The sequence below is a fragment of the Manacus candei genome, unplaced genomic scaffold (genome assembly GCF_025592945.1).
Source record: "Manacus candei isolate 608988 ecotype Guabito, Panama unplaced genomic scaffold, ASM2559294v1 h1tg000017l, whole genome shotgun sequence".
Classification (NCBI taxonomy): Eukaryota; Metazoa; Chordata; class Aves; order Passeriformes; family Pipridae; genus Manacus; species Manacus candei.
Window position 1 is genome coordinate 2,314,598 of NW_026138065.1, and position 19,415 is coordinate 2,334,012.

A 19,415-nucleotide genomic window follows, 5' to 3' on the forward strand; every position below is an offset into this window, starting at 1 on the left:
AGAGGTATAAATTGTACCATATATAGGTTTTTTAATTAGCTGGTTGATATTTTTTTATGTTTTAAAGTAAAGCCCTTTAATTAATTGGGAACTTGCATGGGAATATACTATTTTTCATTAAAATACTAGTGGCTTTCATTGAAAACACCCACCAAAGTTTCCTCCTTAAACCCCAAATAGTTTACTTTAAAGTAACTGAAAATCAAAACTCTTACCTATTGAGAACAAATACATGATTTTTTTTTTTTTTTTTTTTAGTTATAAGCAACCCACAACTATGCAGGAAGTTTAGGCATATCTGCATTGTGTGCACATATGTGTTATCTGAAAGTTGAACCATCACCAGTCACAATCCCAGCTTTCTACATACTTAGAGGCACACACAGACAACTATTCAACGTGCACCTGGTAAGATGGGCAAGGGCAGGTGTAATGCTATAGCTATACACATTTTTGCAAGATATTTGTGGTATTCCAACAATCCAGGTGCAGTATTCTAGTACAGAATACTAGATACATACTGGACACCTACTAAGCTTATTATTACATTTCCCAAAGGAAAATCTCTTCAGAAAATAAAAATATGAAAGAACGGCATCTGACACTATCACACTTTCACTAAATCACTTTGTCCCACCATGTCCAATCCTACCCTGGTCCTATTAGCAAAACCAGTCTTCCTCTGAGAATTTGCCCTACTGCAGATGGCCAACCAAGGGCCTATAAATAATCTAACTAGTCACAACATCCTTTTTCCAAAAGAATTGTAAGCCATGCATAATACCTCCAACAAGCCCATTTTCCTTTGTCGTCTCCGTTTTGACACTGGATTGATTAGATGTCTTCATCTTTGAGGTATTAATGGATTCCAAGAGCGATACAAATTCTAGAAAGTTAGATTCATTGGGCATCTGTCCTTCTTTAGCTTCTAGATCTGATTTAGAAGTTGGTAAGGTCTTTTCCTTGTCAGATACATCCACGAAATTCTTACTTAAAAGCACATCTGTCCCACTGTCTACACTCAACACCCGCATGTGCCTCTTTTCATGAGCTGTTCTACAGGACTGCGGGTCTAGGTTGTGCAGGTCTTCCTTAGAAGTTAAATCTACAGTCTGGACATTTTCCGAAGCATCTTCCTGATTTGGCTCCGAACGAGTGTTAGTTTCTAAAGGTGTATTTGCTAGGTTGCTGTGCTCCTTTACTGCATCACCCGATTCATAGCCAGAGCACTGATTGGATGACAGCTCTGCCCTTAACATTTCTGGAGTTCTTTCGCTTTCACTAAGTTCTGGGCAAGCCTTACCTTTACTGTCATCAGACAGGTCAAAAGTGATAACGGGGATTCTGAGCTGCTCACTAGTTTGCTGACTTGGCCAACCTGCTCTAACTACATCAGAATCAAGGGCTGAGCTTGTTTTCTCTGTTTCCAGAGCCTTTAAGTGGACAGATCCCGGTAAGTCGCTGAGGGTGGTGTTTGGTGTAGTACTCATTGTGATGACAATTTTAATGGGTTCACATAGCTGGTCTCCAGGAAGTGAGTTGTCCACAACTGCAACAGCAGTCTCACTGTCTGAGCAATCAAGGTCCTCATTGGTATTACTGGCATTGCAAGAACTTTCCATTTGCTCGTGATCTTTGGTTGCAATGGCATTCCACTGTGGGCAGGTACTGGTAAAGCCTGTCTGTGGTGATCCATCTGGCAATTTCTCTCTTTTGTAGCTTTTAGGATTACTCATATGGTCTGAAATAACTGAATTTTCACTGTCCCATGGCTCTGAAGAAACTCCAGTCCTTAAAATATCACCTTGTGATGAAGAAATATTGGAGAAGTTTTTAGCTCCATCTCTGTCCACAAGAATATCTTGGGACCCATGCTGTCCACATGACTGTTCATTCACTCCCTTTTCATTTATTTCATTACCAGAAAGTGTTTCCATAGCAGCTGGTTTTGTCACTATTGCTGATGTGGTGGCACCTGAAGTGGAGGTTGTATAAACAGGTAATATATCTGCTTTGATACAGGGTGAGGTAGACGAAACTGGTGGTGCAACCTGGTCTTCTAATACCATAACACCTAATTAAAAAACATATGGGAGTTAGGTCTCAAAAACATGAACACTATGCATCATTGAAGTATGCTCTTTAGGTAGCAAAATCTGATCCAGAGGAAAGAAAGCACAGATGATGTAGCTGCTTAAAACCGTTCCTAAGCAAGGAGCTTTTTGCTAGCTACATAAGTAATACCATAAAAGCAAGCTGGGACCCTTCCAGGTCAGGACAAGGGCAGCAGCATATCTATTTAACTTAAATAATCAAAATAGCTCAAGAAGCAGCTAGTATCAAAACAAAAATGTTTCACAGAATTATCCCCTTTTGTGTCAAGCAATGAGTGAACAATGGTTTAAGGGATTTATAAAACCTTTAAGATACCTCTAAGATCTTCAATAGTTTCCCGTGTTGGCAGCTCCTAGAAAAATAAAAGGAAACATACAAGGTTACCATGGGTGTTTATTACATTCTGCTGCGGAAAAACCAACTATCAATGCAATAGCTATCTAATCAAAGGTTAATTACAGCACTGGCACATTGCTTAACATCACTGAAATTTGAACATGTACCTTTCACAAAATGCAAGGGGTGGGTGAGGGAGATGGTTCTAGAACAGTCATGCTCCAAATTGCATCATTGCAACTGTGTGTGATGCTTGGGGAGGGGGAGGAATAGAAAGATCTGTTTTTCTTTTAAGAAAATAATTTTGTAGTGCCTAATCCAGATACATTTTTTTCTTTAGTCATTAATGAATAGAATGTGTTCATCTGTTCCACTTTCCCAGCTATATGTTTCAAAAGCACTAGAATGAAAAGTTTGGTGTCCAAGAAAGCCTTGGAGATCATTTAGTCAGAATCCCCCCTGCCACACACACACGCTCAAAGCAGGTACAGTTTGAGCAGGTTGCTCAGGGCCATCTCCAACAGAGTCTTGAAAATCTCCAAAGATGGAGATTTCACAACTTCTCTGGAAAACCTCTTCCAGTATTTGACCACTCTCTCAGTACGGAAAAAAAAAAACCCAACAAACAAGAAAACAAGTACACACAAAAGACATTAAATCTAATTAATCTGACTGTAGCTCTCTCCGGCTGCAAGTTGCAGCCCCTCTTTCTTATCCTGTCACTGGGCACCTCCAAGAAGAGTGTGCTCAATCTTCTGTGTATCTTACCATTGGAAAGCTAAAGATAGCAGTAAGCTCTTCTTCTAGTTTTACAAACAGTTTTAGCCTTATAATTGCTAAATCATCCCATTTGCCTGTCCTCATACATCATGTACCTCATTCTTCAATCAGCTTGGTGGCTTCTGCTGGTTTCTCATCAGCAGTTCAGTGTCCAGGGGAACTAACTGGGGAGCTCAAAACTAAACACAGTACTCCAGAGGAATATGTCAGGAGTCTAAATTCAACAGCCTAAGTGCATAATGAGAAATTAAAGCCATTGGGAAAAATGAATGTGGCTCTCTTCTGACTGACAGGCACCAAAATCAAGAAGAAATAATTATTATTTTTTAAAATTCCATGGTGGTATCCTGCCAGCATGAACAAGAGACTTCATTTGACAAGACCCAATCTACATGTTTGGAAGTGGGAGACTAGGATAAGATCCCAAGAAGAAATAGGTTTGCAGAATGGACAAATACTAGAATACTGGAGACTAGGACAGAAACAAGGTGAAAAAGTATTTTACCTCATCAAAAACCTCAAACAACTATTAATGTCTGTGAATCATACAGATGCTACAAAAGGGTAAAAACACTCCAGGAAATGAGGAAATAATTCTGATTCAGACCAAGATTGTAATAATTTGTAGTAAATCGGAATAAGGTGGGGGGCATGGAGGAATATGAAGACAGAATGAAATATCAAGTAGTCACTTATTCAGAAATCACTAACCATCCTCTGCACTGACTGAGGCAGGAGTCCTGTAGAAAAAAATAGCATGGGATCACATAATTAAACATTTTATCACAGTATACATAGGGAGTAGTTTAAGATTACACAGTCAGCATTATTCTGTTTCTTAATTTTTTGAATACTTAATTGTTCAGTCTTCTCATGAGGTTTCCCTATTGTTTAATAACATTTACATATGTCTCCTTCATCACTTCATACACTATTGATTTAGAAAGCATGGACAATGGCATGGAATGCACATGCATATACTTTTAACCTCCTGTAGACATCTCCTATATTTAAATGTTTTTTGTGCTTTTACGTTTAAATACTCAAGACATGTTTGGTTCATTTTATAAGCATAAGTCTAGTTACACAAAATCAAATTATTAATGCTCCAGAAGCAGATCCTTTCAGAGGCAATGAGAGGCTGCTCTGATTGCATTAACCTCTCCCTTCTCTCAAAGCAGCCACAAAACACTAGTTGCTCTTGGCAATATTTACAAAGGCTATTTGCTATCTATAGCAGGAGCAGACAGATCCCTCTTAAGAAGGGCAGAATTATGCATGCCAGTTTCAGCTCTGCAAAACCAAACCTTCAGGACAAGGCTGACTGACAGCAGCTGTATAGCTAGTAGATCCACAGAATCACCCCTCCTCCTTGGGGCAGACCTACGATCCAAGTGATCAGTACCTGGCAATACAAAACTCCGTGTAGTAAGCTACAGACTGCACAAAGTGGAGACACTGTTACAGAAAACCACATACTAACCATTGCTCCAGATGAGTTCTGCGAGTGCAGAGCCTGTACCCTCGAACTGTCGTGAATTGTTTGGGTAGAATCATTTTGGCTGGTCTCAACGATGACATTATCCCCTGTGTTATTGCTGAAAAGTAAGCAAATGAAAAATAAAGCAATGCTTCTTAGCCCAGTGGATCACAGCGTGTTTTAGGAAGTAGCTGAGGAGTAGAAACAGAATAGGAAGAAGTAGCACAGCACACTGAAGTGACAGCACACCTTTCCCCTCCAATGATAAAAGCACAAGGCTGTAAAAATACTGTAACCCCCTTCTGCACCTCCCTCCTTACCATAACAACTTGATAAAAATAAATTAATAAAAATCCCTCAATATAAAATGATTCTGGTGTTTTCAGAAGTAGAGCTATGAGAAATAAAATGACATCTCTTCAAACTCCCTATGCATATATAATGCCATTTAGCCTGCCTGACACACACACGGATTTATTGGCACAAAAAAAGACTGTTTGGGGCTTCTTATATAACAACCAAATCTTACTCCTTTCACAATTTTTGCTTTTTATGTCCTTGTGTACATATTGATTATCTAACTGCCTGTTTATTTACAAGCCTCCTATAAAACAATTATTTGAAATGCAACACAATGTGTATTAACATAATCACTAGACCACAAAACAAAGATTTTGCTCTGGTTTGGGCAAAGAAAACACATATCCATTACTTATCTCATATGCTATAAGGCAATTTGTTGATCACTTTCTTTGTGGGTGCATTAAAGTATCCACTAACTCTTTTTGCACATATTTTCTATGAACTTTTCCATGAATATAAGCAAGTATTTTTCGACAAAGTTCACTAATGAAAACCTACAAATGTTCTTTCTCTCAGGCATAACACAACAAAAATTCAGCTAAAAAGAAAACAACCAAAAAACCACCATAGTGAAATGTCAAAAACTGTGGGATTGGGCTTTTCTGTTTGTTTGTGGGGTTGTTTTTTTGCAAAAAACCTTTTTTTTTAAAACCCCACAGCTGTATACAAGCTATAAAACTATTTATCTGGGGGTTTCAATCATCTTTCCACAAAGTTTTTTCCATAGTAAACTGGCTTCAAAAACTTGTTTAACCAACCTGCCAACTAGGAGGGTCTGTTTAAAAAACTCTGTCATCTGTCTAGTCAAAATAACAGTAAGTTCTTTATTTTCTGATCAAGTACTAAATAATGGAATGTTGTGCATTCACAAACCAATCTAGGAGGAATAGTCATGTGATTTAACATGTAAGTTTTAAGTGATTCTACCTCTACTTCTTAGTCAAAACAGAGCCTGAAAGACATAACCCCATCTAAAATAAAAACCTTGCATGGTTAGTGGCACATATAAGAGGCATTTCTCAGAACAGTCACAATGCAGACAGACCTTGACATCCCCAGCAACATCACTGCCAGGAGTATAACACAGATGAGTATGTGTAAAGACACCAAAAAGCAGCAGCGCAAAGGTATATAAACAATCTCAATACTACTTAGCTGGCACAGAGATAGCAGCAGCAACTGCAAATACACCAAAAAACACCCTAAGTTCTTTTATACAGAGCTCTCGCTTGAAGTTTGACTGGTAGTTTTAACAGCTACTCAGCTTAAGCTTTGTTTAGACATTTCTGTGCTGCTGTCACTACTGGATGTACCTTAATTCAGCATTTTTCACATCTGTTATAACATCTGAGATCACTGGAAGCCACTTAACAGCTTCATTTGTTTGTATGACTCAAGCTTGAAAAACCAGCAGGAGAGGTCTCCATTTATTTCAAAGAGTGTACAGTGGTACATTCTACTTAAACACAAATCTGGAAAACGTCAGTACTAGTCTTCAGATCAATACTATTTTTAGCTTTAATACATCACAACCTGGATTGATTATTTGCAGAAAAGAGTACTTGGCTCCTCAGCAGAGAAGCTACAAATACCTACCAAACGCCCCAGAGAAATAAAAGTGGCACTAGCTTTCCTCATGAACAGGACACAAAAGCATCACAAGCAGTCACAATAAAACGTGAGGGGGAAAAGCAATTACATCTAGGTGTGATCTAGGGAAGTTACTACAAGCACACAAAGGCAACATGAGCTCAGGGTTCAAAAGCTGTGATATTAAAGTGTTTTCTTTGCCAAAAGGTGCGTGCAACTTCCTCGCCTCTTCCCAGAAGGTAAGCACAGCAGGAAGAGGAAAGAGCACGCGTGTGAGGCTTCCCCAGAAAACTTCTCCCAGGTGTTCTCCAGGATCTTTTAGCAGCTCTAGTACATGTCTCTTCTCATCACCTCCATGGTACCTGGCTGCTGCTCCTCTGAATCAGGTGCAGCTCTGCCTGCTTCACCACGAGCAGGCTTCAGCTATGGAATATAAAAGCACTAAGCAGGTTTTCAGAAGTGCCATTCCTCACACAACTGTAAGGAGTTTTCATACAGTCAACAGACATTTCTGCCATGCAGGACCATAGCACAAACATCCATTTTACAGAATGTGCCAGCAATGCAATGAAAAGCTTACCTACAATTAGAGGACTGAACTGCTTCTCCTTTTTGAACCTCTTTACATTGCCTTCCATTTTGTCTTGAGAGCTTCTGTTGAATTACTTCACCTTTATCAAACATAAGGTGCAAACGGTAGCTGATCACCTTTATTACCGTGAAGAACACTGTCACCAAGCTGCAGTACACAAAAACTGTAACTGCATTTGCTGGAAAAGCCTACAGAAGGAAATTAGAAAGACATAATGATAACAGTTTGCTTTGAGAAGATGCTGCTAAAATTTTTAAATACACTATATAGATTGAGTTCTGCTCACAAAAAAAAGGTCTAGAAGTTTCTTCAAATTTCAAACCATTTCACGAGATCTATTCTTTTGATTAGTTGTGGTTATTATTTATTATCAAAAATCAGTAAATCTCACAATTGACAAACACTGTAAATTTTTTTAAAATACTGCATTCCCATGTTAATGCAGCTGCAGCCTTCCTTACACTATGAATTTATAGAAATACAGAAATAAAATAAAACATTAGTTATCTACAAACAGGAAATCCCTTTAGAAAAATTCTGTCATCTTAGCCTGAATCTCAGTTATGACTCAACAGTAAAATGCCTTGGTTTGATGTCGTTTTTCTAACACCTCATAACATGTTCCCATGTATCTTACAGTGTGAAGAATTTCAAATAATTAGTCAGGACTAGTCAAAACAAATTAATAAAATGCATTTGGAGGGGCAGCCTGCCCTGGCTTAGGCTGGAGGAGTGAGCATTTGGCTGTGTGGTGCTTAATTGCCAGCTGGGGTTAAACCACGACACAACCTCTTTGAATTATTTTTCTAAAGTAGATAATTGTTAATTTGCAGCTGTCTGTGATCTGTTTGCTGATCTGCGATGAGCATCATAGTTCTTAATCATTAAAATTAATTACAGTTCAACTATAGTCTGCATAGTTCTTTCACAGACAGGACATACTAACAGCATTTTTATATATAAATGCTTCCTTGCAGTAAAGAGCAAATCATAGCAATGAACAGTCGCAGTTATAATCAAAGTTAGTCATTATAGTCATGGAACACCCTTATGTATTGTCACAACACAGCTGCAGTCTCACAATGAATTCAATCTCTCCTCAAGTTTTAGGTTTTTTAAACAGAGCTTTACTATATCCCTGCACAACAACAACAAAAAAGCCAAACAACAAACCAACCAACCCCAAAAAGTAAGACTTTCAATACTGAGGATTTGCTAAAAGGTTAATTTTTAAGAATGGTCTTTACTTTGGGAGTAAATCTCGTTTTTTCAGATTCATAAATAAATCACACCAACCACACAGGTAAAGGATAGGGAACAAGGCATGCTTACTTCATTTTAAAACAAGTCACTGCATTTATCTTGATGTTGAAATTAATATGTTGAATCATTTCTGTGTTGTTACAAGCAAGTGGGTTGCTACTCTGATGCTACTTTTGGCTTAGTGGGACCTCATACCCTCAAGATGTACATGTGAAAATTTTCAGGCAAATCCTTTTTTGTGACTATTCTGATTCAGATACAAAAAATCTATTGCACAAAAGTAGAGAAGCTATTTAGAATGTAGGTATTACCAATGATCCCTAATATGACAGACATGACTTTCTACAAGTTGAGGCTTAGTCTGTTAAGAGTACTTCATGGTACTATGTATATACTGACACTCAGTATACCCTTCAGTCATCTAGTGAATCCGGGCCAGAAAGAGGATCCACTTGCAAGGTCATGTTCTCAGGGTATAATGTTTGGTGTATGAGTTGAAGAATTTGTGGTTTATGACTAATGTTTTTGCAAAACGAGTTAGAAATTGCTTGGTTTCACAAAGAAAGATATCTAATTATCTGTAATGACTTGTTTAAGAGAAATTTGTTCACCTTCCAAGGAATCTCTTAAACTATACACTACAAGGCACAGATCAACCGCTCGTTATTAAATAACAGCTCGGAATGATCCACTAGAAAAGAAGTACTTTATAGGTGACATTCATAAAGCTTAATAAATATTACATGAATAATGTCAAGAGGACACAACAAAAATAGACTTCCAATGGTGCAGTCTTTGCGTGCATAGAGCATGCTACAAGACAGACTCAAAGGAAGCTCCTAGATTTCAAAGTGGAAAAGAAGGCCAGTTTTAGCAAATGCTGAGTGCTGCATGTCCTCATCCTTGCCTTGTGACCAGACCTACCGGAGCTGTGCCCTGAGCCAGCCTGTGGTCTCCCTGCCCATCTGTCCAAGACACACAGTGTTTTACCCACATACACGCTGTGCATGCTCGCAATACCAAGTCCCTCAATGTATAACAAGGCCAGTACATCCTTAATATTCTGAATCTTGGGGCAAGTTGAGCAGTACAAGCCAGCAGGTTGCTCCCTGCCCACATGAGGAATTAGGAGAAAGATGAAGCTGATAATGGAAAGCCCTCAATTTTCTGAATCAGGCATGACTGCAGTTGTTGTTCCCAGGTACAAACAGGTAAAAGTATCAAATCCACTTGTGCTAAGAAGGAATTAAGTTATAGACCACTGAGGAATTAGATGATAGAGTCACTTTTGATGCACTATAGTTATAATTAGCCTGGTTTCCTACGGAAACAAGGTTTTATAATCACATCATTCGTCTGTGTATTCATCATCTCTCTCCATCCCCTCAGTTGAAAGTAGCCAAAGAATTAAAAAAGTTATTCAGCAAACTTTGAGAGAATACACCCCACTGGGACAAGGCCACAGCAGGACACCAGCTCCATTAATGAGAGGAACCCACACAGCTCTCTGACCTTTTGATGCCGCCCCAGTGACAGGAAAAGCTTCAACTGAGCTGACACCTTATTAGAAGCTAGGAAAAAAAAATCCACAAATACAAATTCATTAGAAAGCAGGCTTCATGACTTCCCACAGATTTCTGTGGAAGCTGTAGTTTTCTTTGCTCTTGCCCAATTAAAAACTCTACTATAATGTACTTTTTGTTTTCCAGTAGCTTCTGTTGCTGTACCCTGCACCAGAATAGCGTGGGGTCACAGGCAGAAATGCAGGCTGGTGTTTTCCAAATGTGGCCCAACTTACTACTGCAAACACAACAGAGTTGACCTGACTGTGTAGGGAATACCTTCACTTGGGGCTTCTGCCTGCCCGGGGGATGCTCCCAGAGGAACGGCCACATTGTTCTTCACATGCCAACTAATGTTATTTGAGCAACACAAAGGTAGAGGTGGCTGAGGCATGCACTTCCTAATATTTTTTATTATTATGTGCAACCTTTGAACAAAATACCACACCTTGTAAACAGGGATGAAAAACTAGTTGATTAGACCCAGATGTACCCCACCCAATATTCGAGCCCCTCGGGCATCTAAAGCAAGGGGGTGCTGCACCTGGTCCTCACTGTCTTGGTGTGCTACAGAACACAAATGAGGGACCTATCAAACAAATATGCAGTCAGCCACTACCATCAGGCTTGCAGAGATATCAGTGGGAGATATAACACTGGGGCCAAAGATAAATATTTATATATTAATCAAGGTAAATCAGTACTAAGAGATGTCCAACTGTCACGCAGTATAAAACACGGGAAAGCGGGTAGCAAATAACATTCCAGGGCTGTACATTCAGTTCTAAGTACCCATCCTATCACACAATAAATACATGCTGTACAGTCTAGCCTACCTCTCTGCTGTGGAGATATATTTATATCTATATTTAACTTCTACAGAGAGATAGAGCGGGGTAAAACGTGGCTGAGTGGGACTGTAAGCAGCTGACACACTGCAAGTTTATTAGAGTTTACCTCTGAGTAATTTATGTGCCCACACCCTTATATTGCCATGTTGTACTTCTCCTATCACAGGAGAAGTACATGCATAAGAAGTAACAATCCTCTAAGTTCAAGGGTTTCATGTCCAAAAAAAGACAAGAGAAATACTCAGTATGCCATTCTGGGGACTCACCCAATACACTATAAGCTTGTACTATAGCTTATTGTAAAATAAGCTTATTGTAAAATAAGCTATAGTACAAGCATTTCCCAAAGTTCTCTGTGTCACTGGTGTTTTACTGGGTCTGAATTCAGCCCAGTGGCTGAATACAAATAATTATCACTATTTTCATGTGCAAACACCTAGGAACTCTGGACTGTTTGGTGGAATAAGATAACTTTAATTCTTAATCTATTATGAGAGTTGATATGGTAGGGTTAGAAGAGATCTCATTACAATTCTGAAAGTTGATTTTAACAGTAATGGTGCTCCAAATAATATCCAATGTACAAATGATAAATGAAAAAGAAAAGAAAGAGATGAAAACACAGATCTGTATTTTCAGGAGCAGGGGAGCTAATAGAGGAATCTTTAGTACCAAAGTAAGCTATGCTGACAAAGCTAGAGAAAGAAATCCTTGATCCATACAAAAGAAACAACTTGATACTTTAAGCTTCTCGATGCTACTGTCAGCACGCCTCTGCTGAGCCAGCGTGAAAAATCTAAAAACAGATGGATGAGTTTTGCCATTTGATTCAAATCAAACTGTTTCAGAGAGACTTCCTGGCTCTGACAAAAGTGTAAGATTATCCCAAGCAAAGGAAAATTTTAAAAAGTAGTACTTGGATCAGTTTCAACTTTGCCCAAGAAACATCAGTGACTGCTTTAGCTGAATCCAAAACTACTGTTGTCAAGTATGTAACCTAAATATTACCCCAAACATTACTTAGTATTATAAACAAAATGCCCCAAAGAAAACCTTTAGTTAAAAAGCAAGTTCAAGTTTCTAAGTGGCAAGAATAGATGTCTTGCATAAAGTTTATGGAGCCTTAAAATCAAGCCACTTAAAAACAAGTAAACACTTAAGGACATAATTACTGTCAAGCAGCCATCATAATAAATGCATTATTCTTATCAAGGACAAAGAATTCCCACAGCAATACGTTAGCTCAAGAACAGGAGTCCTGCATTTAACCAGATGATTCATCAGAAAGTCAGCCACTCTGCAGAAAAAGCAAGTCCATCTAGACAGGCAAAGATGATGCCCAAGAGAGTTCAGTAGATAAGTTACATTTTCTCCCGTTCCCTTTAAATAATGCCCTGGTTTTACCTTAGCTCTGACCTACAGTCCAGTGTTCTTTTGTGCAACCCCTCAGCAAGAAGCCTTCATCCATGTCATTAGTTCAGAAGTTTCCCACAAGGAAATACATATCTTTTCAGATACATACTTACATAAACTTGGAAAAAAGTTAACTTTCAATTTTTTTCCTTTTTAATCACACATACGACTTGGATAGTAAATCCTACTAAGCAAGACTCTTCCTGGTTTGCATAGGAAACAGACCCTATCAATCAGAAGAAAGCATATTATTATCTTGGTTCATTACCTCCAGGAGCCATCCTTACAGGAATTCACTGCAATCCATGCCACAAAATATAGTATTTCAATTCATGTTTAAAAATACAAAATTTGCTTTCCACTGGGATTGCAGAAGGATTCATATATGCTCTTTCCTTTTGAAAATCAGGCCAATATCTGACCATATAGGGTGAATAAACCTATTTAGAAGTTTCATTCAATCAAAGAAAATTCGTACAGAATTTAGTTAAGAATTTAGTTGAGTCACTCTAAGAACCAAATGGATGGAAACTGCTTCCAGTGGAAGCAACCTTAAGCTGTAATCACTGAAGGACACATCAAAGAACAGATGCAATGATCCAGCAAACTATACTTTTAAGCTTTTCTCACAAAGTAAGAAAACACACAAAAATAGACCAAAAGTTTCAAGCTTTTCAGGAAAATAAATTTTAAATTGCGGCAAACAAACTCTAGTTATTATTCATTTGCAAACTTTAAATTTCTTCACAAAGGGAGCTGCATGTCAGAAAAAGCCATGTGATTCACCAGTGACATTCAGCAAGGCATGTTAATTACGTGGTATTTGAATTTTTCCATTTATTTACCCTTCTCAGCAGGTAAGACTGGAGCAGACTTGGAAAAAAAACACATGTCCCTAAAAGAGGTTTTGAACAAATATCCCCACGGTCATTGAACAAACAACCCCGCGGTCATTCAGCACTTGCAGAGGCCAGCACTGCACCCCTATCCAACTCCTTCCAGGGCTAAGGGTCCGGCCCCTGCCTAGCGCGCCGGGTGGACTCACCCCGTTAACCTTTAGACACGAATGCTCAGGTAAAGCCCAATATGCCCCATTTTCAAGCCCCCCAGAGGTCGGTGCATAGTCCGTCCAGCGCACACGCCCTCGCCGCTGCTGCCTGCGGGCCGGGGTCCGCGGCTCCCACCTCGCCCCCCCCGCCCCTCGCCCCCCAGCCGCTCTCACCAGGTGCAGGGCCATGGGCAGCGTCAGCAGGAACAGCCACAGATAGAGGTGGCAGCTGTTGGTGAAGGCGCCCTGCTCCGGGTCGTGGTACCAGCCCCCGGTCAGCGCCGCCCACACGCCCTGCCCCACCAGCCGCGCCGCCGGCGACACCATGGCCGCCCCCCGCCGCCGCCACCGCCGCCCCTCAGCCGCCCGCCGCCGCCGCCGCCATGCCGGGCGCCCGCGGATTCTCCCATGGTGCCCCGCGACGCCGAGCATCCCGCCCGCCCCACCCCGGGCGCCGCCGCCGCCGGGAGGGCGCTGCCACGGGCCGCTCCCCGCCGGGCACGGCGCCCCACTCGCCCCCGCCGCGGGCCGGGGGGCGCCGGCCCGCTGCAAGGCCTGGGGGACCGCGGGGCAGCGCACGGAGGCCGCGGGGCGCGCAGGGGCCGGGCCGAGCCGCGGCGGGGGAGGAGGTCTGGCGCGGGGGTGTCCGTCACCGCCGTGTCCCGCCCCGGGCGGCCGCGACCGGGGGTGCACAGGTGCAAAAAAAGCGCGGCAAAGGGGCAGCCCCGGCGGCCGCCGGCTGGGCTGCGCCTCGCCGGCCACACCCCCACCGCCGGGTGCTCGTCGCCGGTTACTGATCCTGCCCGACACATCACGAGTTTCCGATCCGTGAGCTCTGCCCGGCTTTGGTGTTGCCCTTTTTGCGTTGACTTGATATCTGGTTTGGGCGGGATGTGGGAATATAACATTAAAAAAATTTGGTTTCTTTCAAGAATGAGTTCAGGGTAAAACCCAGTCTGCCTTCGTTCAAGAGTTTCACGTAGCTGACCTCAAATTAGCGCAGTGAGGAGTTAAGGGAGGGGTGGGGGAAGCATAGGCGTGCCAAGTACGGGAGAGCAAAGCTGAAAAAAGGATGGATTTGAGTGGAAGCCTTGAGCAGGGGAGGCCAAAGTCAGTGAAGAATGAGACAGAAGGATACGGGCATATCCTTAAGGAAACCCCTGAAGGGAGGGTCGTAAGGTTAGGCTGTGAACACTAGAGCTGATCATACATAGTGCTCCCCCTCTCCTACCTCTGACCATCAGAAAATAGCTCTGAACTTCAGTTCTATGTCTCTCATCAGTCCCTTTTAGGGACTTTTCCACACGTATACACCTTTGTTGCAGTCAATTTTGTGAACTATGTAGGTATGTAATGGAGGTAGCCAAGCAGCTTGAACATCACCAAATTCACCTTACATCCATTGCTCCTGACTGTGGCTCTGGTTTCATGGACCAAACACACCATCCCACTGTGCTCTGCATGGATTTTTTTGACAAAGGTAAGAGACCAAAGATGCTATTAAGTAATCGTACTTGTGTGATAATAAACCACAAACCTCAGCTCACTTCCTGATGTTGCAGGTGATGTGACCATGCTGGATGCCTGTGTTGGTTTGATGGCAGGGATGATACAGCACTATGAACAAGCAGTTGGGAGCAGGGAAAGAATGGCATCGTCTTTTAGCAGCACTGGCGCCCTTAGATGCTTGAGGACCTACAGCTACGTGGCTAGGGTACTTGCTTGGTGTGACCTCAGTGAGCAGTGAAGTTTATTGAGCTGTTCTTGAGCTGTATGAAGGAGGCACAGTCCTGGCCATGCCTTGTGCTACTGCTGTAAACACATCTTACCCAAACCTCTGCCTTGTTGAGTGAATTTTCTTTTTTTATCCTTTGCAGGTTCATTACAAAGGAGACAAAGTTTGTTCATACAAGTAATGGTTGAATCAAGTGCAATATGCAGCTATGAATGATATTTTTGATGTGTGATAATTAAAAAAGTTAAGTTTCAGAAACTATTGAACTAATTTTCCACAAGTATACTGGCGAATAAGATCATTTACATGCACAGCTCCAAAAAAAGAAAGATGAGTAAACAAAGGTTTTTTGAGAGCTCTAACTCATGTAGGTTATTGTGTGGAAGGCCCAGGTAATGCAGGCTTTACTGCAACTTATTAGGGTGACTTGTCCTGTTTTTGGCTGGGATAGAGTTAATTTTCTCAGTAGCTAGTATAGTGCCATGTTTTGGATTCAGTATGAGAATGTTTTGACTGTTTCCGAAGTCGTGTTTATCCTAAATGGAGGACTTTTTTGTGTCTCATGCTCTGCTAGTGAGGAGATACAAAAATGAAAAGAAAAGAAGCCTGTGAGGGAGCATAGCTGGGACAGCTGACCCAAACTGACCAAAGGGATGTTCCATACCATATGATATCACACTCTGTATATAAAGTGGGGGGAAGAAGGAGGAAAGGGGGAATGTTTGGAGTGATGGCATTTGTCTTCCCAAGTAACTGTTACACATGATGGGGCCCTGCCCTCCTGGAGATGGCTGAACACCTTCCTGCCCATGGGAAGCAGTGAATTAACTTCTTGTAGTGCTTTGCTTGTGTGTGTCTTTTGCTTTTCCATTCAATTGTCTTTACTTCAACCCACGAGTTTTCTACCTTTTTACCCTTCTGATTCTCCCTGGTGGAGGAGTGAGCCAGTGTCTGCGTGGAGGTTGATGGCTGGCTAGGGTTAAACCATGCCACTTGTCCACACATCACTCAAATCTTTCAACTCTTCCTCATATTTGGATAATGTTGACACCAAATATTTTTTGGTATAATGGTACTTGCAGTTTTGGAGGGTTCCTGTAAATTCCAGGTCAGGATATGTGTTCCAGACACAATGTAGATGCACGAGTACTGTAGCTACACAGTTGCAGGAGTGCCAAAGATGAAAAATGGGACCACTTTTCTCTTGAGAGATGCCAGTGAGGGACTGAGCCAAAAGCTTTGCCGTCTTCTCACCAGTAAATCCACTAGGTGGTGCCGTCAGGAAAGTTAAGGGCGCTTTGCACTGTTCGGGATCACAATATTTACATTATTGGAACTCCCAGAAACAGCAATTGTATATCAAGATCCAAGAGCCCTGGGTGCTGAAGAAACACTGAACAAAGACTAACCTGAGTGCAGTGATTGCTAATGGATAACAGTCCTTCAGACGGCAAATTTGGGAATAATAGCTCTAAATAAATATTTAAACATTTCACTGTACTGCAACCAATACCTTGTCTGACCCAAAACATTCCACACTTAATTAGTTCCTGCAGATTCTTTTAGATAACAAAGTACAAGGTGGAATTTGTGCGGCAGAACGCTTGTATTACAACATACTTTATGGCTTTTATAATAAGGCAAATATGCAGATAAGGGAAGGCTTGTAATTACCTCTCTGAATAGCTGCAAGGCAATCTTATATTAAAGGAAATGGGAGAAGACTCGATAGACATGCTGGTTCTGCATTCTTTCTTTTTGGTAAACATGGTTCAATAAGTCACTTTCAGCATAATTGTATTTTTGCCTTGTGTATACAACTATAAACCATGGCTAGGCTTCACAAACAAAGATTTGGGAAGGGCTCTACCCACATTTGCTGTAAGCGCGCTGGTGGCTAAAAAGGCCAATACAAGATAGACAAGTCCGGTTGCAAAAGGCACAGCAGAAAGACTCCTTAGGTGGTATTGGCAAGACCTGATTCTTTCTGCGTTGTCTTTTCTCCTCGAGAGTGATCCTGCGTGCGTTCTCAAAGGAAGCAGCAGCATTATAGATGGTGTGTCTCCAGACCTCTCAATTGGAGGCCAGAGTAGACCAGTTATGTTGATCATTATGGCCAAGGCTGAGATGTTGTTTCAGAGAGTCCTTGAATCTTCTCTTTGGGGCTCCTCTCTTGCGACAGCCAGTGGCAAGTTCACCATAAAGATCTTAGGGAGGTGGTGGTTCTTCATCCTTGAGATGTGTCCTGCCCAGCACGGCTGTGTTCTCAGCAACATGGCCTCAAAACTTGTAACTGCTGCCTGTTCTAGAACAGACGTATTAGTCACATAATCTGACCAGTGGATGTTTAGGATTGTACGGAGGCAGTGTTGATGGAAGTGTTCTAAGAGTTGCAGGTGGTGGCAGTAGATGACCCAAGATTTGGATCCATATAAAAGAGTAGACAGTACAATGGCTCTGTAAACACTGATTTTTGTACTTTTCTTCAGGTGTTTATTTCACCAGACTCTTTTATGGAGTTTTCCAAAAGCTCTATATGCCTTTGCTAACCTGTTGTCTATCTCTCTGTCAGTCTTACCGTCCGAGGAGATGAGGCTACCTAGGTAATTAAACTGCTGGACTGATTTGAGCTCTGATTCGCCAATGGTGATGTGGGGATGATGGGGGACTTCCTGAGGTGCCGGTTGATAGAGAACTTCAGTCTTCTTTAAGCTGACTTTCAGTCCAAAAACCTCAGCAGCATCTGCAAAGCAGGATGTTAAATGCTGCAGAGCTGCTTCTGTGTGGGCGATGAGGGTGGGGGCATCAGCATAAAGCAGCTCCCGGACAAGATGGTTTAAGATCTTAGTGTGGGCCTTCAGTCGCCTTAGGTTGAATAGGCTTCCGTCAGTACGATATCAAATGTAGATACCATCTTCATCATCGAGGTCTGCCATGGCCCTTTGGAGCATCATTCTGAAAAAGACTGTGAATAGGGTAGGAGCAAGAACGCAGCCTTGTTTCACACCATTCTTTATTAGAAAGGGCTCAGAAAGTGCATTGCCATATCTGACCTGGCCGTGCTGATCCTCATGGAGTGAGATATCATTTTAAGGAACTTGGGGGACATCCTAAATGTTCCAAAACCTGCCATAGACCTTTTCTGCTCACAGTATCAAAAGCCTTGGTGAGATCAACAAAGGTTACATAGAGACCTTTGTTCTATTCCCTATACTTCTCTTGCAGTTGTCTGAGAACAAATACCACAGTTGTCTGTGGTACTCCTGTTGGCTCTGAACAACTATAAATACAGCTTATGGGATAAACAAGAATTTATGATTATTGAATATTGTAATTTTAATTTTTTTTTTTTATTACTGTCTTTCTGTTGGAACCTTACTCCTGTGATATCCAGCTTCAAATTTTGTTTATGTAGGGATGTACAATGCTCTGCATGTGGGTTTTTGTGCAGGAAGTTGAGCGGCATTCATCACAACAGGCTATTTGGCCCGGCAGTGCAGTTTTACACCTTTCCCAAGCCTTTTCTGTGCACCTCAGGGCGTCTGCTGGCAGCAGCCACATCCGTAACCACAGGTCTCGCAGCACCCAGTGATCAGCTCCTGGGATGAATACACATCTACTTCCACTTTTAACCACTGTTTCCCACCACACTGACGAGACAGGAGGGTGTCCTCAGCCCACACACTTCCCTCTAACTTCCAACAAAATGCTGAATGTAGTTTAGAATGTGATAGGATTTTTCCACTTGAAGCCAGGAGAATCTTTATCCAGAAATAGCGTGTACACAGGATTGTGTGAATGTGCCACATAGGGCCAGGACTGTCTCAGTCCTTACACGGATGGGGCAGAACTGGAGTGGGTCCAGCAGAGAGGAACAAAGATGATTAAGGCCCTGGAGCATCTCTCTTATGAGAAAAGGCTGAGGCAGTTGGGCATGTTCAGCCTCGGGAAGAGATGATCGAGAGGGGACCTCATCAATGTATGTAAGTATCTAAAGAAGAGTGTGAAGAGGATGGAGCCAGGTTCTTCTCGTTGGTGCCAACCAATAGGACAAGAGGCAATGGATAGAAACTGATGCACAGGAAGTTCCACCTGGATATGAGGAATAACCTCTTTACTTGTGTGGGTGACCAAGCACTGGAACAGACTGCCCAAAGAAGTGGAGGCTCCCACACTGGGGATATTCAAGAACCATCTGGACATGATCCTGTACCATGTGCTCTCGGATTACCCTGCCTGAGCAGGGAGGTTGGACCAGATGTCCTACTGGGGTCCCTTCCAACGTGA

The 19,415-nt window shown here is 41.8% G+C and overlaps 1 protein-coding gene across 1 annotated transcript in view; it reads right to left on the minus strand.

Moving 5' to 3' along the window:
* PCNX2 (pecanex 2) overlaps window positions 1-13,744 on the minus strand; it is a 156,177-nt gene extending 142,433 nt beyond the window's left edge. Inside the window, exons 1-5 of the mRNA XM_051783458.1 lie at window positions 13,568-13,744; window positions 7,245-7,444; window positions 4,715-4,829; window positions 2,431-2,467; window positions 785-2,074 (exon numbers count right to left, since the gene is read on the minus strand). Coding sequence (XP_051639418.1) covers window positions 785-2,074; window positions 2,431-2,467; window positions 4,715-4,829; window positions 7,245-7,444; window positions 13,568-13,720 — 1,795 coding nt within the window. The 5' untranslated portion in view covers window positions 13,721-13,744. The remainder of the gene's footprint in view (window positions 1-784; window positions 2,075-2,430; window positions 2,468-4,714; window positions 4,830-7,244; window positions 7,445-13,567) is intronic.
* Window positions 13,745-19,415: the final 5,671 nt, after the last annotated feature.